The 22,012-nt window shown below is 37.6% G+C and overlaps 1 protein-coding gene across 1 annotated transcript; it reads left to right on the top strand.

Annotated features, from left to right (window-relative positions):
• The first annotated feature begins 789 nt into the window (after positions 1-789).
• SLC13A1 (solute carrier family 13 member 1) lies at positions 790-21,896 on the top strand. Its single transcript, XM_041405404.1, has 15 exons — positions 790-894; positions 2,694-2,822; positions 3,564-3,700; positions 7,476-7,663; positions 8,251-8,308; positions 8,398-8,464; positions 8,962-9,125; positions 10,705-10,824; positions 12,002-12,100; positions 12,190-12,291; positions 18,044-18,147; positions 19,022-19,131; positions 19,786-19,947; positions 21,516-21,653; positions 21,753-21,896. Exons 1-15 carry the CDS (start codon positions 796-798, stop codon positions 21,894-21,896), a joined length of 1,821 nt encoding a protein of 606 aa, XP_041261338.1. The 5' UTR covers positions 790-795.
• The last annotated feature ends 116 nt before the right edge of the window (positions 21,897-22,012 follow it).

The raw sequence follows: 22,012 nt of genomic DNA on the forward strand, positions 1-22,012 counted from the left end.
TCAGGCAAAAGGATTTCTTTATTTTTGACTTTTGTCTCAAAAATTCTCCTAGACTTCCTCAAAACTTTATAGGATGTACATAAAAAAGAACTTACCCTTTTTCTGCATGAGAAGAGAAAATGAGCTATTCTCTGCCTGGCAAGACAGAAAAAAGGCCTTGTTTTGCTCATATACTTTAGATTCTAGACAGATAAAAGCAACAGAAAGGCTGACACTGGAAGGGACTTCTGCAAGTCATCTAGTCCAACCTTTTACTCAAAACAGAACAAAGTTCAGGTCAGGTTGCCCAGGAACTTATCCTATAAAGTTTTGAATATCTCCACAGATGGAGAAGATGATGAAGAATTTTTAATTCTGTTCAATAAAATTATCTTGCTTATGATTTCATATAAATGCTCCGAATGGTTTCGAACACATATTTTATGTATGTTTTATGTTTTGACTTCCTACGGAAGTCAACAGTGACTGGGAGAGCACCGGAAGGTTTTATTTTTCTGACTGTCTAGAGCCTGTTGTAATTACATAAACTTGTTATGAGGAAGAGCAGGGAGAGAAAGTCCTGAGAGGGCTGACATCTAGCCTTGGTTTAAGGCGGACACTTATCTTATCAACCTACTGTTAATAAACTTGCTAAAACAGTAAAGACCCAGATTTAATTTTAACTTGCTTTACTGGCCTGCTTTAGCAATGGCTAAAGGTGATAGCTTGGAAAAATATTAATCAGAGTCAGCTATTTAAAGTCAGACATGTTTTTTGGCAGTTTCTTCAGGAAAGTTCATCTAACAGCCATCAACCATGAAGATTCTTAGCTACCTCCTGGTTTACCGAAGGTTCCTGCTCATTGTCCTCACCCCACTGCTTTTACTTCCACTTCCACTTATCATCAAAACCAAAGTAAGTGACCTGCCTGGAGAGATAATTATTTTGCATCTCTATGTAAAGATTGAGATTCCCAGACCTTTTCGGAATAACAGACTCACAAATAGTTTGAGTTGGAAGTGACCTTGAATGAATAATGATATTTGCATTGTGATTATTTTTCTGCCAATCCAGTATATTTTCATGGAAATGTAGAGAAGAGAGCTTCAGAATAAAATTCTGTACTGGATGCATGAAGCTCAGAATCACATACTTGTTTTCTAATGTCTGGACTACATTGAAAATATTATCATTATTATTTTTGGAGTCATTTAAACAGCTCTGTATGATTGACAATGGAGATGAATGGTCAGGAAAAGAGCTGCAATTACTTTTTGTTTAATAAAGGATTTTAAGTTCATGACGTTTTGTCTGATAGGAAATGACTGAATTCAGTGATCTGACAAATTCCCTCTGGTTCCTAAATATAGCAAAATTTATATTTTTATTTTGCTTGAAATAAATTCTGGTATTCACTAGCTCTTGCAACAACTCCAAGCTGATGAAACAGCTATCTAACAATGTCATTAATGACTCTATTTGGTCCAGCTCTGATGCCAGCAGATTGAAATGCAATTCTGTGATGTGTTATCATGTGTGTGTTATGTATAAAAATACATGAAAATTTGGTTCAGAAGTCTTTGCATCACAGTTAGATGGTGGCTACAGAGCAATGTGCTTCACACTCTCACATCCAATGTTTCAGTTTCTTTTCTGAGAGGAAACTCATGGGAAATTCTTAATGTGGTAGGACTTAAGTGAGATGAACATTTGCTAGGTGAATGGATATTTTCAGATTGTTTCATACATAACAAAATTTCTTCCCCAAAATAAGTGATAGCCACAGCTGAATGACTTAGATTTAATATTGTTGTTTTCCAGTCAGAGGTTCCCAGAGCTACATCACTGGGCTGCTCATTTCCCAGTACAAACCATCTCTGCTGTTATTGAGTATTTTCATACCCTAACCAGGGCCAGTAAGTGTTCCAAACTATTTTCCTTAAAAGCAGAAATATAAATTAAAAACTTCACAAAAGATATTTCTAATACTTTGGAAAAAACTAGGTGTCACCTCATTATATTTGTCTGGGGCTGCATTTTACAGATGGCATTGAAAATTACTCTCCTGGCAGCGCAAAAAAAAAAAAAAGACAAAAAAAGGAAAAAAAAACCTTCCTGGTTTTAAGGAGTTGAAGCAAAAGACACTCGCTAAAATTACAAGCCTGAAAAACAACAACTGTGTTTCTTGTCAGTATTGCATGATTCCTTTTTTAGTTAGATGATATCCTTGCCCTAGTGCTACTGATGACAAAACTTCAGGAGAGAAAACATTTGACCAATTATTGACTGCGAGTATTCCTGGAGTCTTAAAGCTTTGCTTACAGAGGCAAAATGCTTTTGATTTATAGGAATTCATGGCCTGAGAATGCTCCAGAATGACTAGAAGATGATTAATTGCCCTTGAAGGAATAGGCAGCTGACTTTTTTCCCACTGTTCCCGAGTGACAGAATTGAACTAATTTTACTATCTCTTAGAAAAAAATTCTCTACACCTATTTTACTGACTGTGTTTCATATCTCATCGGGATTGTCAATAGCACATAATAACTACCCTAAATGCAGCTCCTTTGACTGATACCTTTTTCAGGCGTTGGGAATCTCTGATGGAGAGTACTTTTGGAGTTGTACTGATGGAGTTGTACTTTTTGAATTGTGATTCTTTTTTTCTCCTTGATGATCAACTCATGTTGTTATTGGTGTCTTTTGTATCCTAGGAAGCAGAATGTGCATACACATTGTTTGTAGTTGCCATCTTTTGGCTCACAGAAGCTTTGCCACTGGCTGTTTCAGCTTTGCTTCCTGCCTTTATGTTCCCGTTGTTTGGTATAATGGGATCCAAGCAGGTAATCTTTATTTTCCTCTGTTTTATACTGTGCATATGAGGAATCAAAACTCCAAAGAATGAAAAACATAATGTTGAAACGTGTCAGGCAATTGCATGGATTTGCTGAGTGCTAGTCACAGTAGCTCTGCCTCAACACTTGCTTACATGCTTTGTCCTGAGGACTTGTTCACTTTTAAAAAATAATTTATTTAATAATTTCTTCTAGATAGTGGCTCAGTGTTTAAATGCCAGTTGATGGGAAAATGTTAGGTAGTTATGAAGTATCCTTAATATTACAGAGGCAACATGTCACAATAATGACACCATGTGCAAACTGCTGACTATACACCTTTGTGCCAAAGAGATGAAATCACAGCTAATCATAATCTATGCTTAAAGTTGTTATTTTGCCTGTTGGATAGATAAAAAGTAACAAAGACAATATTTAGTTGCTGATTTAGTATGTATGTAAGAAGTGACTGACGATTTTGGGCTGTTCTATCCAAAACTTTATTTTTTATTTTGTTTTAACAATATGCACTTTAATGCATTTCTTCTTGAGTAATTTGCTTAAATATATTTAATAGTTCCAATGACCTAATTTTGAGAAAAAAGAGTCCCTTTATTTCATAATATAATCTTTCTGATTTTTTTTATTAAATTGGTAGCACCAAAGGCTAAAAGAAATTCACTATTTAATTTTTAAAAATGGGTTTATTTTACTTTTTGGTTTTTGGGGTTTTTTTTTATTTTGTTTCAGGTAGCATCTGCTTATTTTAAAGACTTTCATCTGCTGTTGATTGGAGTAATTTGTTTGGCAACGTCAATAGAAAAATGGAATCTTCACAAAAGAGTGGCTTTAAAAATGGTGATGCTAGTGGGTGTCAACCCTGCATGGTATGTGCTAAATAGTGTCTTGAAGGATAACAATACTTGTGGAAAGCTATGTATTCCAGAAATAATTGCCTGCTCCTTTTTCTACAGTAGAAATCTAGCCTTTCTTTTTTACTCAAACAAAGCAGATATTTTAATTTATATGAATGGTATGTAGGTGACACTTTAATATTTTGCTGAAATCCTAATTGAAAATTCCCTGTGGTGCTTCTATTCCTAATAAGGATCCTTCTGAACAAAAAGTAGGATTAGATTGTAAATAATATAGGGGTCCCGGTTCTTGATGGTCGTTGGAATATTCCTACCCAATGCCTACAATACAAAATTTGTTCTATGCTGATTTTATTTCAATAGTGTTTTCAAATATCTGGACATTCCCAAAAATAAAAAAATAGTTCAAGTAGATAGTGAGGGGAAAAAAATCATACAACTAAGCAGGTGGTGGGGATCAAAGGATAGGCACTTCTCAGCTGGATGAGGTGATAAGGTAAAAGAAATCACACTCTCTGCTTACTCACTATCAACATATATTTTTGGAAGTGAAAACTCTTGCTTTGCTTGCTTTACAAACTTACAGAAAGGGTTTAGGCTGACAGAGGCATCTGCCAGCATTCAAGTAAGGCTGCTCATAAGATCCACAGGGCAAGTTTATCTTCCCAGAATACATCATGCTCGTGACACCTTACCAGGAAGCAGAAAGGAAGCAAATGTTCAGAAAACCAGAAACCCAGGCCTAAAAAATAAGATGCCTCTTAAGCGATTTAAATAATGACATTTCATAAAAATGCTGTATTATTTCTATTCATCAGTAATTTGACTGACCTAATTTTAAATATCACCTGTATTTTGATACCTCTTTGATAGCTGGTAGCTTTCTGTCTGGAAAAAATTCTCCTTACATTCTTGTTCTACTGCCTCCTGTTATCTTAAGCTGTATTCCTGTTCTATGCAGGTTTAGTTATTTTGACTTCTCTTTTGAGCACTCCTAAATTCTCATCTTTTAGCTGAAATGTTGAAAGGGAGAACACAAGAGGATGGTGTGCTGTGCTAAGATGAACATTGCTGGGGAACTTGCTCTGAATAGTCAAACCTGAAGCCAGCATCTGAGGATACCCAGAGCAACTCCAAAGTTGTAACCCTGAGGAAGCATCCTTCATATCTATCACATTTCCTGGTCATGACAAAGGGATGATAAGATTATGATGAAATGATCTGTGAAGGATGAGGTGATCTGTGAAGGTAGATCTGTGATCTACCCAGCTCTCAGCATCTCCTGCTCACTAGCTGTGCCCAGGCACCGTGCTGCTCCCTGCACCCTCCTCAGCTGCTCACAGCAGAGCCCGGTCAGCCTGGGCACGCTGCAGCCTCATGCAGCCCAGGGCAGAGATATCACTGCACGAGACCTCTGCATTACAGGTCATAAGGGGTGCAGCAGTGAAAGAAAAATAGCAAGAGACTTTGGAGTTTCCGTTATATATTCTTCTGGAGAAACCGATGTGTATCAGAAATATGTGGCCAGCAGGATCAGGACAGGGTTGGTCTCCCAGTACTCAACACCAGCGAGGCTGTAGCTCAAATCCTGTGTTCAGTTCTGGGCCTTTCACTACAAGAAAGACATTGAGGTGCTGGTGCAAGTCCAGAGAAGGACAACGAGTTTATGAGGAGCAGCTGAGGGAGGTAGGGTGTTTAGTCTAAAGAAAAAGCTTCTCAGGGGAGACGTTATCACTGTCTACAACTCCCTTGAAAGGAGGCTGTAGCCAAGGAAGGTCAGCCTCTTCTCCCATGTGAAAAGTGAAAGGACAAGAGGAACTAGCATCAAGTTGGGCCAGAGGAGGATTAGATTGGATAATAGGAAAAATTTCTTCTGTGAATGGTTGGTCAGGCATTGAAACTGGATGCCAAGGGAAGTGGTTGAGTCATCATCCCTGGAGGTATTTGAAGATGTGTAGATGTGGCACTTCAGAAGATAGCTTAGTGGTGGACTTGGCAGTGCTATGTCTATGGTTGGACTTGATGATCGTAAGGGGTTTTCACAGCCCAGATTTTTATGTAATCCTGTAAAGGCTTTCTTCATTTGAGCTATGCAGTAAAGTCTGCACACTAGCAGAGAAAGGTGAATATGTCTATACAGGCTGCAAGGGTAATAAAATACTGATTTTTTGCACTACAAAGCAAAGAGTGACTTTGTAGTTGGATATAATGAAATAATTATCCAAGATTTCATGTATAATATTTTTATAACAATTGCCACAGAGAAAATAATGCAGAAAAACTGGGGCTGAACAGAATAGGATATATTTTATTATTTTGCAATCATTTTTAGAGTCCCTCAGTAGAGCCCACCACATTGTACTAAATGGTCACACGACCATCCATTATACCTGACCATCAATCCATCTAATGCTGGAAATTTATGATGAATCATTTTGGAATACATTAGTGAATGTCTTAAATTGCTTTTGTTTTTTAATGCTCTTGCAAGTTCTACTAAAATGGCATTTTTCTGCAGTGTGAAAATTCATATTCAGTGTGCTTATTCTGACCCATATTTTCTATATAAGAAATTCCTCCTCAACTTCTGTCTGCAGACCTAATCCAAACTGCCTAAATTAATGGGTTTTATACTACTGATGACAATTTTTGTTGAATCAGGTCTGTGACTTGCTGGTCTACAGATCATTTCATCATTGCAGTTAAAAGTGCACAGGGAAAGACAAGGTTCCCCTACTGAGAAAAAAATCCAGTTTGAAATGTTGTTGACATTTAAATAAAAGGCTATAAGAGACATTTTGATGGTATTTTTACATCATCAAGTAATGTTTACATGATTTTTATATAATATCTATATTGGCTTCATGTACTAAGTAAAATTGACTTTTTTTGTGAAGCTTCTGATCAAGGATATGCAAAGAACTTTACAAATTGCACTGAAGTCTTCTGATGGAAAGATGCAAAACCACCATCCCTCCACTAAGTTCTCTTGCTATGATGATGTATGGCAGGTGTTTAATGTCAGTGACAGCACCTTGGAACAGGGATTTAAGAGGACTGTTCGCATTTCCAACTCCAAGAAATGCATTAAAAACAACATTGTAACCTGTATTCTAAATTTACAATCCAACTTCACCAGATGTGACATGGAATGTTTGATTTTTCAGTTGTTGATGCAATTCAGTGCATTGCATTACTATTTGTAGTAAGCTTACAAAAAGTTGAGCCAAGTGCAGATTAAGGAGTTGTAATGACCTTCCCTTTCCCATTTAATAACAAAGGTGACATTTATTGAAGCCCAAATAATGGCTATACTTGTCTTGGTGCTCTGAATAAGAACTAAGTTTTGTACCTCTTTCTGAATTTTTAATATTTCTTCCTATAACAATTGAACTGGTATATCTAGAGAACTTAACTGTCTAAGTGATAACTCCAGGGTTTTGACCTAGACCGTACAATATGAGATTAATAGCATCAGCAGCATAGCCATTTTAACTTTCATTTGAATTTCTTACTCTTTCTTCAAAGATGGTTCAAATTCAGTGTAATTCTGTAAATAAATATTATTGCTTCTGCTTCACTTTAAAACATATTTCAACCTCTAAAATATGATAATTTCAGTGTCTTTTAGATTAAGACAATTACAATTCAAAAATGTTCTCAGAATTACAAACTTAAAATTTTCAGTGTTTCAACTTTTCTGTTGACAAAATTCTCATTTATATTAAATAGACTGATGATAGGAGGTGTTACTGTAGCAGTCACAGACTCTTCTCTCCTATTCCAGGCTTATGCTGGGTTTCATGGTTAGCTGTGCTTTCTTGTCAATGTGGCTCAGCAACACCTCTGCTGCTGCCATGGTGATGCCAATCGTAGAAGCTGTAGCTCAGCAGATCATCAGAGCTGAAGCAGAAGCTGATGAGCTGGAGATGTCCTGCTCTAACGGCTCCGTCAACCCAGCCCTGGAGCTGCACGGTAGGCGCAGTTCTGGCTTTGCCACCCTCGCTGGGCAGGCAGGAACACAGCAAGGACAGTTAAATGCCGGAGGAGTGCTGGCATCGTCTCGTGCTTCACTGTGAGACTTCTCTTGGATTGCTGTGTGCGAGCTCTCTCATGACCACAAAGATGAATTAAAACTGAACAGGTGCAGGAGCTGGCAGCTGGATGAGAGGAGGGGAGAGGGGAAGGGGCTGGCTTATCAGCCTCATAAGATGGCTGGAAGGAAATATGACTCCAGGCTATAGATACGCTAAGGATGAAATGTTAGCACAGGAAAAGAGCTCTTTAAGCTATGAGATAATGCTGGAAGAACAACTGAATCTAAACTGATTACCTACACAGTTGGATTGTAAATTAGGAATATTTCTCCTCATGAGAAGATTCAGATTCTGAGGAACAGGAGTCATGAAGGAGTAGGGCCCAAATCAACTGTTTCTGAGATTGGTGCCTGCAAATGTATTGATGGGATAATGTGAAGTAAGTGCACGGGATGAGACATTGATGGAGCCTTTCCAGTTTTACTCCCTCAAATGATTTTCTGTCTTTGCATCACTGTCTTACAGAAAATATAGGAGAATGTGAAAACCCAGATTGGAAAGAGAAAGAAAAAACAGTTAATGGGTAATTGTTACTAATTCAGTAAATTCTCTTCTAAGAATTCATCTAAATAGAATATCTGTTTGCTACAATACCTGCCTTTGTTTTTCCAGATATAGCAACAATGTGGGTAATACTGTATGCACAGTTGAAAAGGAAAATGAAAAAGGAAATGAACAGGTACTTAAAGTGTCTTTTTATTATGCAGTGAAACTTAGTTTTAACCTAAATTGCACTTCTATGCCACACCTAAAATGGCACAGGTTGTAATGAAGATGGTTACATGTGAATAAGAAATATACTTGTAGTCAGACACATGCATGAACTTTGCTTGCATAGCTACTTCATTACTGGCTTTGTCCTCCCATTTTACACAAGTTAAAGCAACCTCACCTGAGCACAAACTCTACATATCAAGTGTGTGTATATGTATCAGTCTATACAGAGGCAATTCTGTAAAGACTAAGACAAATCAGGAATGGGAGTTCAGGATTTGACTCTGCCTCCTTTCCTTTACATGAATAATTGCATTACCAGTGTAACTGTGAACCAAGCCACACTGCAAACAACTACATTGCCTGTAAATTGTCTGGCTCTTCTGAGATATCCTCAAATTCTATTTTTGTGCCTGATGATGAGCCCTTTTTATACATTAATCAGTGTACATATTTTCTAAGCAGAACCTACCACCTGCTGAAGAAGAGAGAAAAAGAAGAAATGACAAATACAGTGGGATTTTCAAAGTGATGTGTTTATGTGTGGCTTATTCTGCTACCATTGGAGGACTGACCACAATCACAGGAACATCAACTAATCTGATTTTTGCTGAGCACTTCAATTCGTAAGAGACTATATTATATTATTTGTATTTGTCTTAGTCCAGAAGTTTAACATTTTTTTTTGAGCTCTCACATGGCTCCCCTAAAACACATTAGAAACCTTGCCCTTTGATTTGATATTATTTGATTCTAATTCTTTTTAAATTTATTTTTTTTTTTTACTGAGATAAAATGAAATTGCCTGTTTGTATTTACCTTACACAGGGAAAGCCTGTAAGTGATCTGCCAATACATGCAACAAGATGACCATTGTTTGGTTAAGTAGTACTTTAGTATTTCAGTAGCTGTATGGAAAAAGATGATAGATTTTTCTTAGAAGGAAAGCAATACTTGGTATGAATAAAACAAGCACTATCTAAAGATCTGTTATTAATTTTTAAGTACAGCTGGAAATAAGTTCAGTCTGCTTAGTAAAGAGCATCAGGAGACTTTCAAGAGGCTAAGCACTGTTGAAATGAGAAATCTGGGTCTATTAATCAACAAAAAGGCAAATAATTTCAAGGCAGTCTGAAACTTTGCACTCAATGGAACAATGTTTTAAGTTTTCCAAAGCATTTTCTAATATTCATTTTCTTTCTTAAGTAGAACTGTCTTGAAAAGAAAATTGGCAAATTTTGTTCCAAACCTCTTGAAATCCAATAGTTCTTGCTGATTTTTTTTTTCTTCTGCAAACTACCATTGTCAGTAATAGTCCTACTCAAATTCTGAAATAAAAATAATAAAGAAAAATCCTTTTTTTCCTCCATCCACTGTTTTGTATTGCACATGACAAAATTGTTGAAGACCAGTTATGGGTAGCAATTGTAGAGTTTGCCTGCGAAGAGTTTACTGTTATTGGCACTAAATCACTGTAGGAAGAGGATTGTTAAAATCAATCACACTTGTATGTTTTCCAGAGGAAATAGGTCTAGAAAATAAATCAGTGTGTCCTGTCCATCCTTGCTTCAGGCAAGACCTCTAGTAGATAATCCAACCAGAAGTACATAAAAGATTATTTAAAAAAAACATTTAACTGATCATCCATTCTACCTAGGAATATTTGCTCTGGGGATGAAGAATACCTAACTTCAATATTCAGATTACTAGAAATACTTACACAAATATCCATCCCTGGACAAACTTAAACAGTAGAAGTACAAAACTAAATAATAGAAGTTTCAGTGTTGTTTCCACTATTGTCTTCTACATTCATTGGAGCTTTTTCATTTGAGTATATTTTCTTGTGCTAAATTCTCATCTCAAAAAATTCCTTTCTTTCAAGTTCTGTTTCTTTATAGTCCTAACAGAGCTTAGGCTGTGCATGGCCCTCCCTCCCCTACCGAACTCACCTCAGTCAGTGTCAGATCCCCAGACCCGTTGCTGATCCATTGCTCAGATAACTGGCACAGCTGGCTCCTGTAGTGGTCATGAAGACAGGAAGAGGATGGGAGGGTGAGGCAAGAGGACACCACAGGCCACCTCGTGCTGAAGTCTGCTGCCAGCCAGAAATATTCTCCCTCAGAAGCTCTTTCTGGTAATTCTCACAAGTCTTCATTCCTTTGCAAAGGTGAACTAAACTTTGTTTTTTTTGCTTTCATCCAGACGCTACCCAAACTGCCAGTGCATCAATTTTGGATCCTGGTTTATCCTTTCCTTTCCCATTGCAATTGTTATTCTGCTGCTCTCCTGGGTCTGGCTCCAGTGGCTTTTCCTTGGGTTTGAGTAAGTGAATATAATCAATAAAACTAAAGGTTATTGATATAAAAGATCATTTGTACCCAGAATAAATATTGCATCTTAGTTTAATAGGCTCAATAGGAAGAAAATGCAGCAACAGTGATTTTGTGACCTTGATTAGTATGGCTCAATCTCTGGATGGACAAGAATTTTGTAAAATAAGAATGCTGGACTATTCAGCCCAGTGTGAAAAGTCCATACCACAAATGGGTGGACTCACTCCTTTATAATATACACACATCATCATTAATCAGTGCATGTGTGCAAGACAAAAGAATACTGAAATAATATACATTTTTTTTACTGGAAGAGTCATAGGAATACATCCTTTATTGGAGTGAGGCATTGGTTTGAATATTTGAACAATGTCTGTTATAAACTAGATGTATTTGTAAATGTGAGGTAAGAAACTTCTGCTTTTCCTAAATTTGTATGTGGTGATGTGGTAGGGTTTCTGTGTCTCCACACAGCTTGGGCTTTTATGGTTTTGGAGAGAACAATATGTCTTTTGGGGTGATTCTTCAAAGCCTTTTTCTCCATGAGTTCACTAACATCTGGAGAGCTAGGTAGGACAACAATCTTCCAAAATTACATGGCTGCTTGTGGTGCAAGACATGAAAAGTGAGACTAGTTTTAAGCAGACAGAATCATCCCATGCCTACCACTCTATAGGTGAACATTTATAGTTTCGTTTTTCTTGACTGTTGATAATGTTCTTTTTAACATTGTATAAGAGACTTATCTAAGAATGAAAACTTGGCTTGTAGCAAATATCCTGCTGATCAATATGTAAACTACTTGTGTGAGAAAAACTTTTTTCATTCAAAAACAAAGTAAAGCAAAGCCATAGATTTAAAGACACTCTCATTAAAGAGAGTTATATATTTGATTCTTTCAATTAGTTCACATGGTTAAAGTTTCATTCTTCCTGGCCAAATGAGCTGGTCAGTAACAGGACACATTTTGTTGCTGCCTCTGTCAGTTTCTACTAGGCATTGTCAATTAATTCCAAGATGTTCAGTTTGGTGAGTGATAACTAAATGGGAGGTACTGCATTGTAGAGTGACAAAGTTACATTTGTCAAGTGCTATTGGAAAGGTTGGACACTTTTTTCTGTATACATTAGTATCTCATCATTCAATATTGCTGCTTTACATTCTAGTTTTAAAAACATGTTCAAGTGTGGCAAGAAGAAAACAGCAAGAGAAGAGGCCTCATCACAGGTGATTCAGGAGGAGTACAAGAAACTTGGACCAATTAGGTATTTCAAACTATAAATCTGCAAACAAGAGCAGGTAAATCTAAATGTCAATTCAGGAAAATTTATAATTCATTCTACTTCTGCTATAGCTACCCAGAAACTGTTACACTTGTCCTGTTCATTCTAATGACCCTCCTGTGGTTCACCAGAGATCCTGGCTTCATCCCAGGATGGTCTTCACTTTTCCCAAAGTAAGTGATCTCTTTTGATAAACCAAAAAGGACTGTACTGTGCCTTAACTACATACCTTTTCTTACCCATTTTCAAAAATTAAAATACTTTAAATGTTTCAGAAATATGCCAGACCAAACTTGCTGCAAACCTTTGTAGTCTATACGGAAGATAAACCAGCAACTTCACATATATTTGTGAGCAATAGGTGAAATGTGTAAAACCCGTTATAGGATAAAGTAAAGTGCCTCCTAAGAGGGATTGTTACTAGATTTTTGGCTTAATATGGTGAGGGAGAATGCATTACTATTGATGCCAAAGTACCCCACTTCCTCATCAAGTGTGAAATTCAAAGAATAAATCTGGTTAGGATTTTTCAATCTGCTGCCCTTAGTGACAGCACACTTATAGCATAGAGGCCAGCATCTGCTGCTTTGACAGCTGAAATTAATGATATAAATCACTGTCCATTCATACATAACTCCCTTAAAGTCAAAGTTTAACTGAACACCAAAAAGTCAAGAACTGTTGTAGGGGTTTTTTGCCTTCTGCTGCAACTTTTCCAGCATCATCTGGATTTCTTTCCCTAAGTAATCAGTCAGTCTTACAGGAACTTATATTATTGTGATATCTCCTTTTCTCTTGTTGCAATTACTGTAATTTCAGTTCTGTTTTTCTGTGATAAAGTTTTGAGTTTTGCTCTGGAGTGATGGGAGTGGTGGGAGTTGCAGGATTGGGACAAATGGGATTTAATGCTGTTTAGGTCCTTATGGGTATAATATTTATTACAGGCTATCCCAAAGGCCAGTTCTAGACTAGAAGGGTAATTTTACATTTTGTTTTCCTCTGTGTTTGTGATAAATGACATATGAACACACATACCTCATGCCTTCTCTCTTTAAGTATATTTCCACCACTTACACACCTTCCCAGTGCTCCTCCAGAAAGTCTGGGAGAGAGTTTCACAAGGAATAATTGTAGCACTTCAGAGATTTAAAGCGTACCACAAAATTATTTTGCACAAAAAATACCATTTAAAAGTGTATTAAAAACTAAGATTGTTTTAAAATTATTTACTTTTAATCATCAGGAAAAAATTGAAAAAGAACTCTTGTTTTTCCCTTATAACAACAGCAGAGCTGATGATCACTGACTCATATGAAACACTATACTCTTGGAGGGGTTTTGGAATGGTGACCTAATTAAACAATCAGCCAGCTAAGCAATCAGGCTGGGTTGACTTCACTTCCTGCTTCCTATTAACACCCCGTGTTCACCCAGCATTGTTTAAAGGGCTACATATTAAACTGAAATACAGGCACTGTAAAAAACCTTTCAAATATGGGACTTAGGGTTCAAATTATTTTTTATTTTCATCCAGAGAGCTAAATATTCCTATTTGAAGCTGGTTATCATTGTCTGAGAATGATTTTGTTCATTGGCAGAGAAAAACAGAACATTCTCAAAAATGAGCAGGGTTACAGGTTCTGCACAGGGATGTTACTTTGTGGATGCCCTCTAATGTTGCCCTTGGAAGGAACTGCAAGCACGTGTCATATCACATTAGCAGAATTATGTTGTAATTTGGGTGAGGTAACCTGAAGAGAAACAAAGCTTTCCTTACACACTTTAAGAGGAAATGAAGCATTTCTTACTATTCATACCCTGACTATTTCTAGATAGATTTAATTTATCAATCAATTATATTAATAAGCATAAAACTAGTAAATTAGGTTAATACTTTCTGAGCAACAGACACTTCTCAGGGAAAATAAAGGAGTGGGGCATAGGGTCAGCACAGGTACAGCTGTGAGCAAGGCATATTCTTAGAAATAAAACCCAAAACAAACAAGAGCAGCAACAAAGAAATCTGAGGGAAAAACCCCTCAGATCTTAGGAACTGTATTTCTGACACTGTGATGTCCAAGAGGCTTGTAGCAGTGCTCTGAACTGCAGATTACATCTCTTACACACTTCTTCCCTAAGGCCTCTGCATATAAAATTGCTCAGCCTTTTGGACCTAAGTACAGAGATAGGGATGTGTTTATGGTACAGGAAACGCCTATAAGGAAATATTCTCCACCCTTACAGAAATCTGATAGCAGATTCCCACAGGGTTTTGTCCCACAGTCTCAGAAAGCCTAAGGGAAGTTCTGCCACCTGAAAAGAGTTTTTACCTTATGAAAAGTCACAACGTTGCTCTGAGACTAGTGAGTGCGTCCTATTAGGTGGGAATTGCACCACCCTCAGGGCCTTAAACCAGAAAGGGCTGTCTGATCCTTTATTCTAGCATGCTGAAGATCAAAAGAGTCACAGTGTTCTGTGTGTTAAACCTAGTAGGAATTTACTTTATCAGAACCTGAATTTCCAGAAAGAAACCAGGCTTGATGTTAGGGTGGCACTGCCCAGGTTCCTTATATTTTGAAATTTGCTAATTTCCTTGATAGTCATGTCTGTTGTCAAAATGAAAAAAACCAAACTAACATATTGCTTTCTGTCAGAATATGCTTCCAAATATCTATTTTCGTCTCTGTTGGATTAAAAAGCTCTTCTGTGCTTTAAAAGTATATGTATCTTGTGATTATATCACCTTATAAGCTTCACTTGAAGAACTCAATTAAATGCTTAAATGTTTGTTTCAAACAAAATTTCCCATCCCTGTCGCCACCCACGTTCATGTTCTCAGACACTTGTGTGCAGTGTCACGTTACTGAGTACCCCCTTAACATGCAAACACTGATCTTTTTGAAACCCCAGCAGAAATACCACTATTTATTTATGCTACCTTCATTCTTCTTAAGAGCCACTTTTTGTATTGTCAGCAAGTTTTTAATCCACATTTCTGATGTAGCAGTGTTGAGTAGAGCCCATTATTTCCAGCTTTATCAGATGCCTTTCAAAAACACATTACCTCTAGTTAATTTTTCTTAAGAAAAAATCTTATATTTATTAAAGACTAACCCTTCCTTTGCTGTCCTGCCCTGCACCCGTTACCTCCTTCTGTGAGCAGACGGCAGGATGTTTTAATAAATATTGTACAACACTACAGAGAGCAGCACAGGGTAAAAATGCCTGTTTCCTCCCCATCTGTTGACAGCACATGATCACACATCATTTCTGCTACAGCAGTTTCCTTCCACGTCCTGGTCTGATTCCAGGCTGTCGGATATTAGCTTCAATTAGAGGAGTTCCAGGTTGGCCTTTGGCCTTTGGGTTTATGAGCCTCATAAGAAACAGAAAGTTCAACACTGAGCTGCAGCTGATTACAGCTGATGTAGGCAAGGTAGGCTTCCCTCACTCTTCTACAGATTATTGCCTGGATGTACTGGTTTTTTTTTCATTATTTATTGCTTTCTTTATTTCTAATACAAGACCATGTATTTTTGTCCACAGCCATGTTCTCTACAGTGATCTCAGTTGGAGTCTTTGTGAGATCTCTTGAATCAACAGGTTTTCTGCTTCCTTATAGCACAATCCAATTTGCAGTCTTATAAGCAGGTAGATGTTGTATATGCAGTCGTATTGTAACTTGGATAAATAGGCTTTAAAAAACATTTTTTCTCAAAATTTGATAATGATTGAAAAACTTCTGTTTGGAATGGCATCTTGTGTGTGTCCTCATAATAGTTTGACTGGTGATAGGATGTTATGTGTGTCCCAATCAGGTTTTTTGAGAATGGTGTTTTGCATCAGGAATACTAAATTTGTGAGCGAAAAGTTGTACTCCATTGTTCAAATAAAGTGCAAAGTCCTGCACCTGGGGAGGAACAATCCCTGCAGGAAGGGGACTGCAGGGTCACCTTGACAATGTTTAAAACTACGTGTGAGGGAGCAAAGAGGAAAGAGTCAGGCTCTTCTTAGTGGAGCTCAGTGACAGGATAAGAGACAATGGGCACAAAATTAAACTTACAGATTGCCTCCTGAACATCAAGAGACGTTTTTTACCTGTGTAGGTGACCCGGAAAGGTTTTAGATTTTCCATCCTTGGAGATATTAGGTCTGAACCTAGTCCTGGGCAGCTGGCTCTGAGTGACTCTGCCAGAGCAGAGGAGGTTGGACCAGACCATGTCCTGAGGCTCTTTTCAAACTCAAACATTATATGAAAATGGAGCTGCCTAGAGGAAAGTGACAGCATGGATTGTTTCTGTATCTAGATCTCGCTTTCCTTCAAAACTTCTAGCAAGCCTTAAAAGAATGTAGGTTAGGAAACAAGAGGAAGAGATTTGTATCTCCAGACCTGGTGTATCAGGTCCTAGGCTAAAGATGATATACAGGAAGAACGTCCTGCCTTAAGATACCAGAAAAATATAGTAATTTTTTTTTTTTTCAAAATGTATTTTCTATGCAGGCAGAGACTAGGAAGCAGGAGACAGAAAATATTACAGAATCACTTCAACTTCTAGGGCATCTTCATTTTGTGACAGTGTTAGCTAAAATTATGCTGGTTTTGGTGTAAGTCAGGTATGCCTATTAAGGTTTTGTTTGAATTTCACCTAACAAAGCAAAGGATTAGATAATTGTAGCATATAACTGAGAGAATTGTTTTTAGCTTTCAGTGAAAAGCTCTGGTTCAGTACAAAATATTAAGCTGCTGGGAAGATCTGATGGGACGTTATTATTGGTCCTACTATAGCTGAATATTTAGAAAGCATATGGTCTGAGGCTGAGAGAACAAATATATTGGTGTGTTGGTTCAGAAAATCTTACAGAAGAACTTGCAGAAAATAGAAAAAAAATAACAAGGTTAAGAAAATGTTTGCATAGCTTTCTTCAGTAAAATTTATTTTCATTTTAATGACTATCTTAACTGAAATAAGACAGACTGGGATATGTCATCAGCTAACATTGAGTAACAGACTTGGATGTGTTAAAATGGCCTTACAGCTCAGCTTGGCACCTTGCCTGATCTTGGGGCTACTCTTTACAAATTGGAAGGATATTGAAGCAGTTTAAGAAACAGTAGTTCAAATAGTTCTTAGGTACTGGAAATGGCCAAAACAAACATGACTCTTGTAACTGTGACCCTAATAACAGCCATAGGCAGATGATAATAAACTTCTGCTGCTTTTCCTCAGCTAGACAATGCCCTTTGTGGGTATGCACTGTGCACTTTAAGGCCTCTTAAACTGACTCTATTGCAGAGCATATTAAAATTATTAAATTTATCATTAAACTGTGAAAACTAGTTGTTTAAGTATCAGCTACTCCTGAATATCCCCCATCAGCTTATTTCTGTGTGGCAAAATAACACACGTTTACTCAAGATGTTTATTTATGAATTTATAGGACCTGCACCAAAAATTTCTATAGATCTGAGGAGCTGACCATGATTGTCTGCCAGGTACCCACCCAGCCACTTTGTCACTGCCTCTCCTCAACAGGACAGGGCAGAAAATAAGGTCAAAAAGCTTCTGGGTCAGGATAAAGACAAGGATAACTGATTGCCTATCAGTTACCATTATGGGCAGACTTGATATGGGAAAAATTAATTTAACTGCAAATTAAAAATACAGTTGGATGGTGAGAAACAAAGACGAAAACTAAAGCACTTTCCCCTCGTTCTCTTTTTTCCAGACTCGACCTGACTCCATTCCTTACTCCTCTACCTCTTTTCTTCACACCTAATGGTGCAAGGGATGAGGAAGAGAGGATTATGGTCAGTCCACAGCAGACTGTGGACTTTCCTGCCACTCTATCCTCTTCCTCTCTCCTCCCCTCCTTCTCCTGAGTATATATATTTATGTGGTTTTTTTCTTGTTGACTTCTCCTTAGATATAAAAGCTATATTACGGATTCAACAGCTGCCTTAGTGATAGGCCTCCTGTTCTTTATTATTCCAGCAAAAACATTGCCTAGGACATCGAATCAAGAAAACAGTTGAGTATATTTTGATGTCGATTTTACTACAATAAGGTATCTAAGTTGCTACTGTAAATGTAACTTATTGCACTGGTTAGAGGAATGTTGTTAAATACTAATGTTGAAGTCTTAATAGAGGGTATAAAGCACTGGGGTGTAAACCATCCCTGGTCTGGAAGTCAATGCCAACAATTATACAATGTGAGCAGCAGGAGCTAGTGCTGTGCAGGAAGCTGCTGCCTGCAGCCCACAGACAGTACTGGAAATCACCTGCCCATTGACTGCAATGGGCTTTGAAATGGGCTGCATGGAGCAGGGCTAGGCTTATGTTTTGAAAATGTTACTGCTTAATTAGGGTACCCTATAAAACCCAAAACTGTACATTAATTCATTATCATGTAATTTTTCTTCTGCAAAATGGATTTTTTGTTTAAAGTACACCTCTGGCTTATCCTCTTTATGAATTCAGTTGTGCTGCTGAAAACAATGGGATCTAGGAGTTCACAGAGAATGGAAGGTCAGAACCTAAACGAGTCTAAGTGAAACAGCATTTGCTCAGCAATCTGCCTGAATAATGCAGTTTTACTGAGTAAATAAAACTCATTGGTACCCTACAGCTGTCTTCCACATAGGGAAGGAGAGGAAAGGGGCCAGTGCTCCACTGGTGGAAACATCATTGCTCCAAGCCGTGACAGTTTTCCCCAGTAAAGATCTGTCCCAAGAAGTGCAGGTTGTTTCTGTCAGAGACCTTGTTCATGTCACATGATAATGTTTTTGTCTTTGAATATTTCCCAAGTACTTCATCAGGGTGATTACTTCAAGAGCTTGTCAATATGTTTTTAAATGTTGGTTGGGGGGGGTCTATATTTTTTTAAATTTTTTTTTCTCTAGCTGTTTCTGGCTACATTCCACTGATTACTTGGAAGGAATTTCAGTCATGCATGCCCTGGGAAATAGCTATTCTTGTTGGTGGCGGGTTTGCACTGGCAGACGGCTGCGAGGTAACACAATTTATAGAAGATACTGAACAAATAACGTGACCCAGTCAAGAGCAATTCAGACATGCAGTGAATTCACAGTTATTCTCTTGTTTTAGCAAGTTATTCTGAAGTGATATTGAACAGCATAAATGTGATGAATATTCAAGATGTTCAGAAAGAAGGTTTAGAGAAAAAGAAGTCTCCTATGGCTTCCAAGACCATGCACAGTGATGACTACTGTTTCTTATTTAATTTAGGTCTGATGGGGGGCAGGGGTTATGATGACGCACTGTGTCCAAAGCCTTAATGTCACTGAGATAATTCCCATGTGGAGCCTGATGGCAACTCCAGTAAATCAAGCAGCTTTGGACCTAGACTCTGGTTATGAAGCCTAATATACTCGTATTACCATTTTCTGATTAAGACTCCTCTAACCATCTCAGAGATGCAAATATAAATAAATGAAATATAGTTTGCATGGGGTCCTATAGGGCACCACTGAATTAGAAAAATGGTCTTAAAAACATGTGGTAGAAATATGGAAAATATTTCAGATTTTTCTCTTTTACCTAAATACTTCACTATTAGCAAAGAAGTTCTGTTTATATATGATTTAAAAATTTTTCCTTTCAGTGACTTGCTAAACATAATCATGTTCTCATGTTCGTTATGCAGGTTTCAAAACTTTCTGAGTGGGTAGCAAGTAAATTGACCCCTCTAGGATCATTACCCTTGTGGCTGATTATCCTGATATCCTGCCTTATTGTCACTTCAGTAACAGAAGTAGCCAGCAATCCAGCTACCATTACGATATTTTTGCCCATACTATCTCCTTTGGTGAGTATAACAAGTTAATTTTTAATCAGAATCTACTCTATCATCTATGTAATAATGTAGCTGCTCAAATAAGCAGTTTTAAAAAGTCTCAATAAAATACGTCATGCTGGTTTTTTGCTGTCCTGTATTGTGCATTGGATATTTGGTTGCTTTAGGTGTTTCTAACAAGAGATGCTGAAAAATTAGTAAAATTAGAGAAAAGTTCATTTTATGATTTAAACCCAGATTGCAATCAAGTTACAGGCAGCTGCTCACTCACTCCCACACCAGAGGGATCCTGGACAGAATTAGAAGGGGAAAAGCTCCAAAACTCATGGGTTCAGATGCAGACAATTTAACAGGGAAAGCAAAAGTCCCACATGTAAGCAAAGCAAAACAAGTAATTAATTCACTGCTTCCCCTGGGCAGGCTGCTGTTCAGCCATCTCCAGGAGAGCAGGGCCCCATCACACGTGACAGTTAAGAAATGCCACCACACCAAACTCCCCCTGCTTTATATACTGAGCACGATGCCATATGGTATGGAGTATCCCTTGGTCACTTGGGGTCAGCTGTCCTGACTATGTCTCCTGCCAATTCCACCCCAGCCTCTCATCATTGTGGCAGTGAGAATATAGGAAAGGCCTTTACTCTGTGTAAGTACTGCTCGGCCAGAAGAAAACAACCCTATATTATCAACACTGTGTTCAGCAAAAATCCAAAACATACAAACCACTGTGAAGAAAATTACCTCAGAAAACTCCAGTGCAGTTTAACATGTGAAAATTTTTGCTATCATTACTGTTTGTGAATATTTGAAGCTCTTAAAAGGACAGTTCTCTTAGGGTTTCTTCCAGACTGCATCTTCAACAAAAATGGTTAACAGTCCAGGTTGTCACAAAGAGAAGAGAGGGCTAATAGATATGTTTTGTATGTAATTCACATTTCTTCTGTCCTTAGATCAATTCTGTTCTTTCTTCTCATCATCTTTATCAAAACATCTGATCCTTTCTTCTTCAAAACTTCTTGACTGTCCTCCTGACCAGCCTTGACTCATGCTAATGCCTTTTCTCTTTCTTCCAAAGAAATATTACTTCTCTTTTCACAGAATTACAGAATCAGCCAAGTCCTTTTCCACCAGGCATCTTTGTAGCCTGTCTGCCCCCAGCCTGTGGCACTGCCTGCAATTGTTGTGACCCTAGGGCAGGACCTAGCATTTAGCTCTTGTTAAACCTTATCCATCCAGCCTGTCCAGATCCCTCTGCAGAGCCTTCCTACTCTCCAGCAGATCAACACTCCCCAACAGAGTGTCGTTCACAACTTTACTGAGAGTACACACAATCCCTTCATCCGGATCATCAGTGATATACTGTATACAAATTCAGCTTTATCATCTTTCTTGCAATGTTTTTGCTTTTTGTGCTTGTGTAATGTTCTTAAAAATTATTTACCAAAAAAGGTGTTTTCTCATTGTTTCAACAGGCAGTTCCATTCATATTTCACTTGTGTTAATATAGGAAGTTTGTATTTCTGTATTTAATTTGGCAAATGTATCCCTTGACAGCTGTACTCTGTTTCATTTTTTGGTAGGCTGAAGCCATTCATGTGAACCCACTTTTCATTTTGATACCTGCTACCTTGTGTACTTCCTTTGCATTCCTGCTTCCTGTAGCAAACCCAGCCAATGCCATTGTGTTTTCATATGGTCATTTAAATATTATGGACATGGTGAGTTTTAATCAAAAGTACTAAAGGGGATTTTGGCATTTAAAAATTTTTCTTCATTGTCTTGATGCATGTTTCTGCTTTCTTTTTCCTCTTCTTTAGGTGAAAGCTGGCTTGGGCATTAACATCATTGGAGTTGCTGTAGTTATGCTTGGGATTATGACATGGATAGTGCCTATATTTGATCTCTATACTTACCCAAGTTGGGTACCCAACATCCCATCTATAAATGGCACTGGGCTGTAAAAAAAAAAAAAAAAAAGTTTCTTTTTTATTTCTCACATGTGGTGAGTCACTTAAAATGCTTTCTATCACCACAATGATAAGGATCTACATTACTATAAATGCTGTATTTCACAGTC

This window comes from Onychostruthus taczanowskii, unplaced genomic scaffold, assembly GCF_017590055.1.
Source record: "Onychostruthus taczanowskii isolate IOZ18803 unplaced genomic scaffold, ASM1759005v1 scaffold23, whole genome shotgun sequence".
Classification (NCBI taxonomy): Eukaryota; Metazoa; Chordata; class Aves; order Passeriformes; family Passeridae; genus Onychostruthus; species Onychostruthus taczanowskii.

Excerpts from the sequence above, each read along its gene's own strand:
- SLC13A1 (XM_041405404.1), top strand. The coding sequence starts at position 796 with ATGAAGATTCTTAGCTACCTCCTGGTTTACCGAAGGTTCCTGCTCATT. Across the intron at positions 9,126-10,704 it reads TTTGCTGAGCACTTCAATTC|ACGCTACCCAAACTGCCAGT; the intron begins GTAAGAGACTAT and ends GCTTTCATCCAG. Across the intron at positions 18,148-19,021 it reads GACATCGAATCAAGAAAACA|CTGTTTCTGGCTACATTCCA; the intron begins GTTGAGTATATT and ends TTTTTTCTCTAG.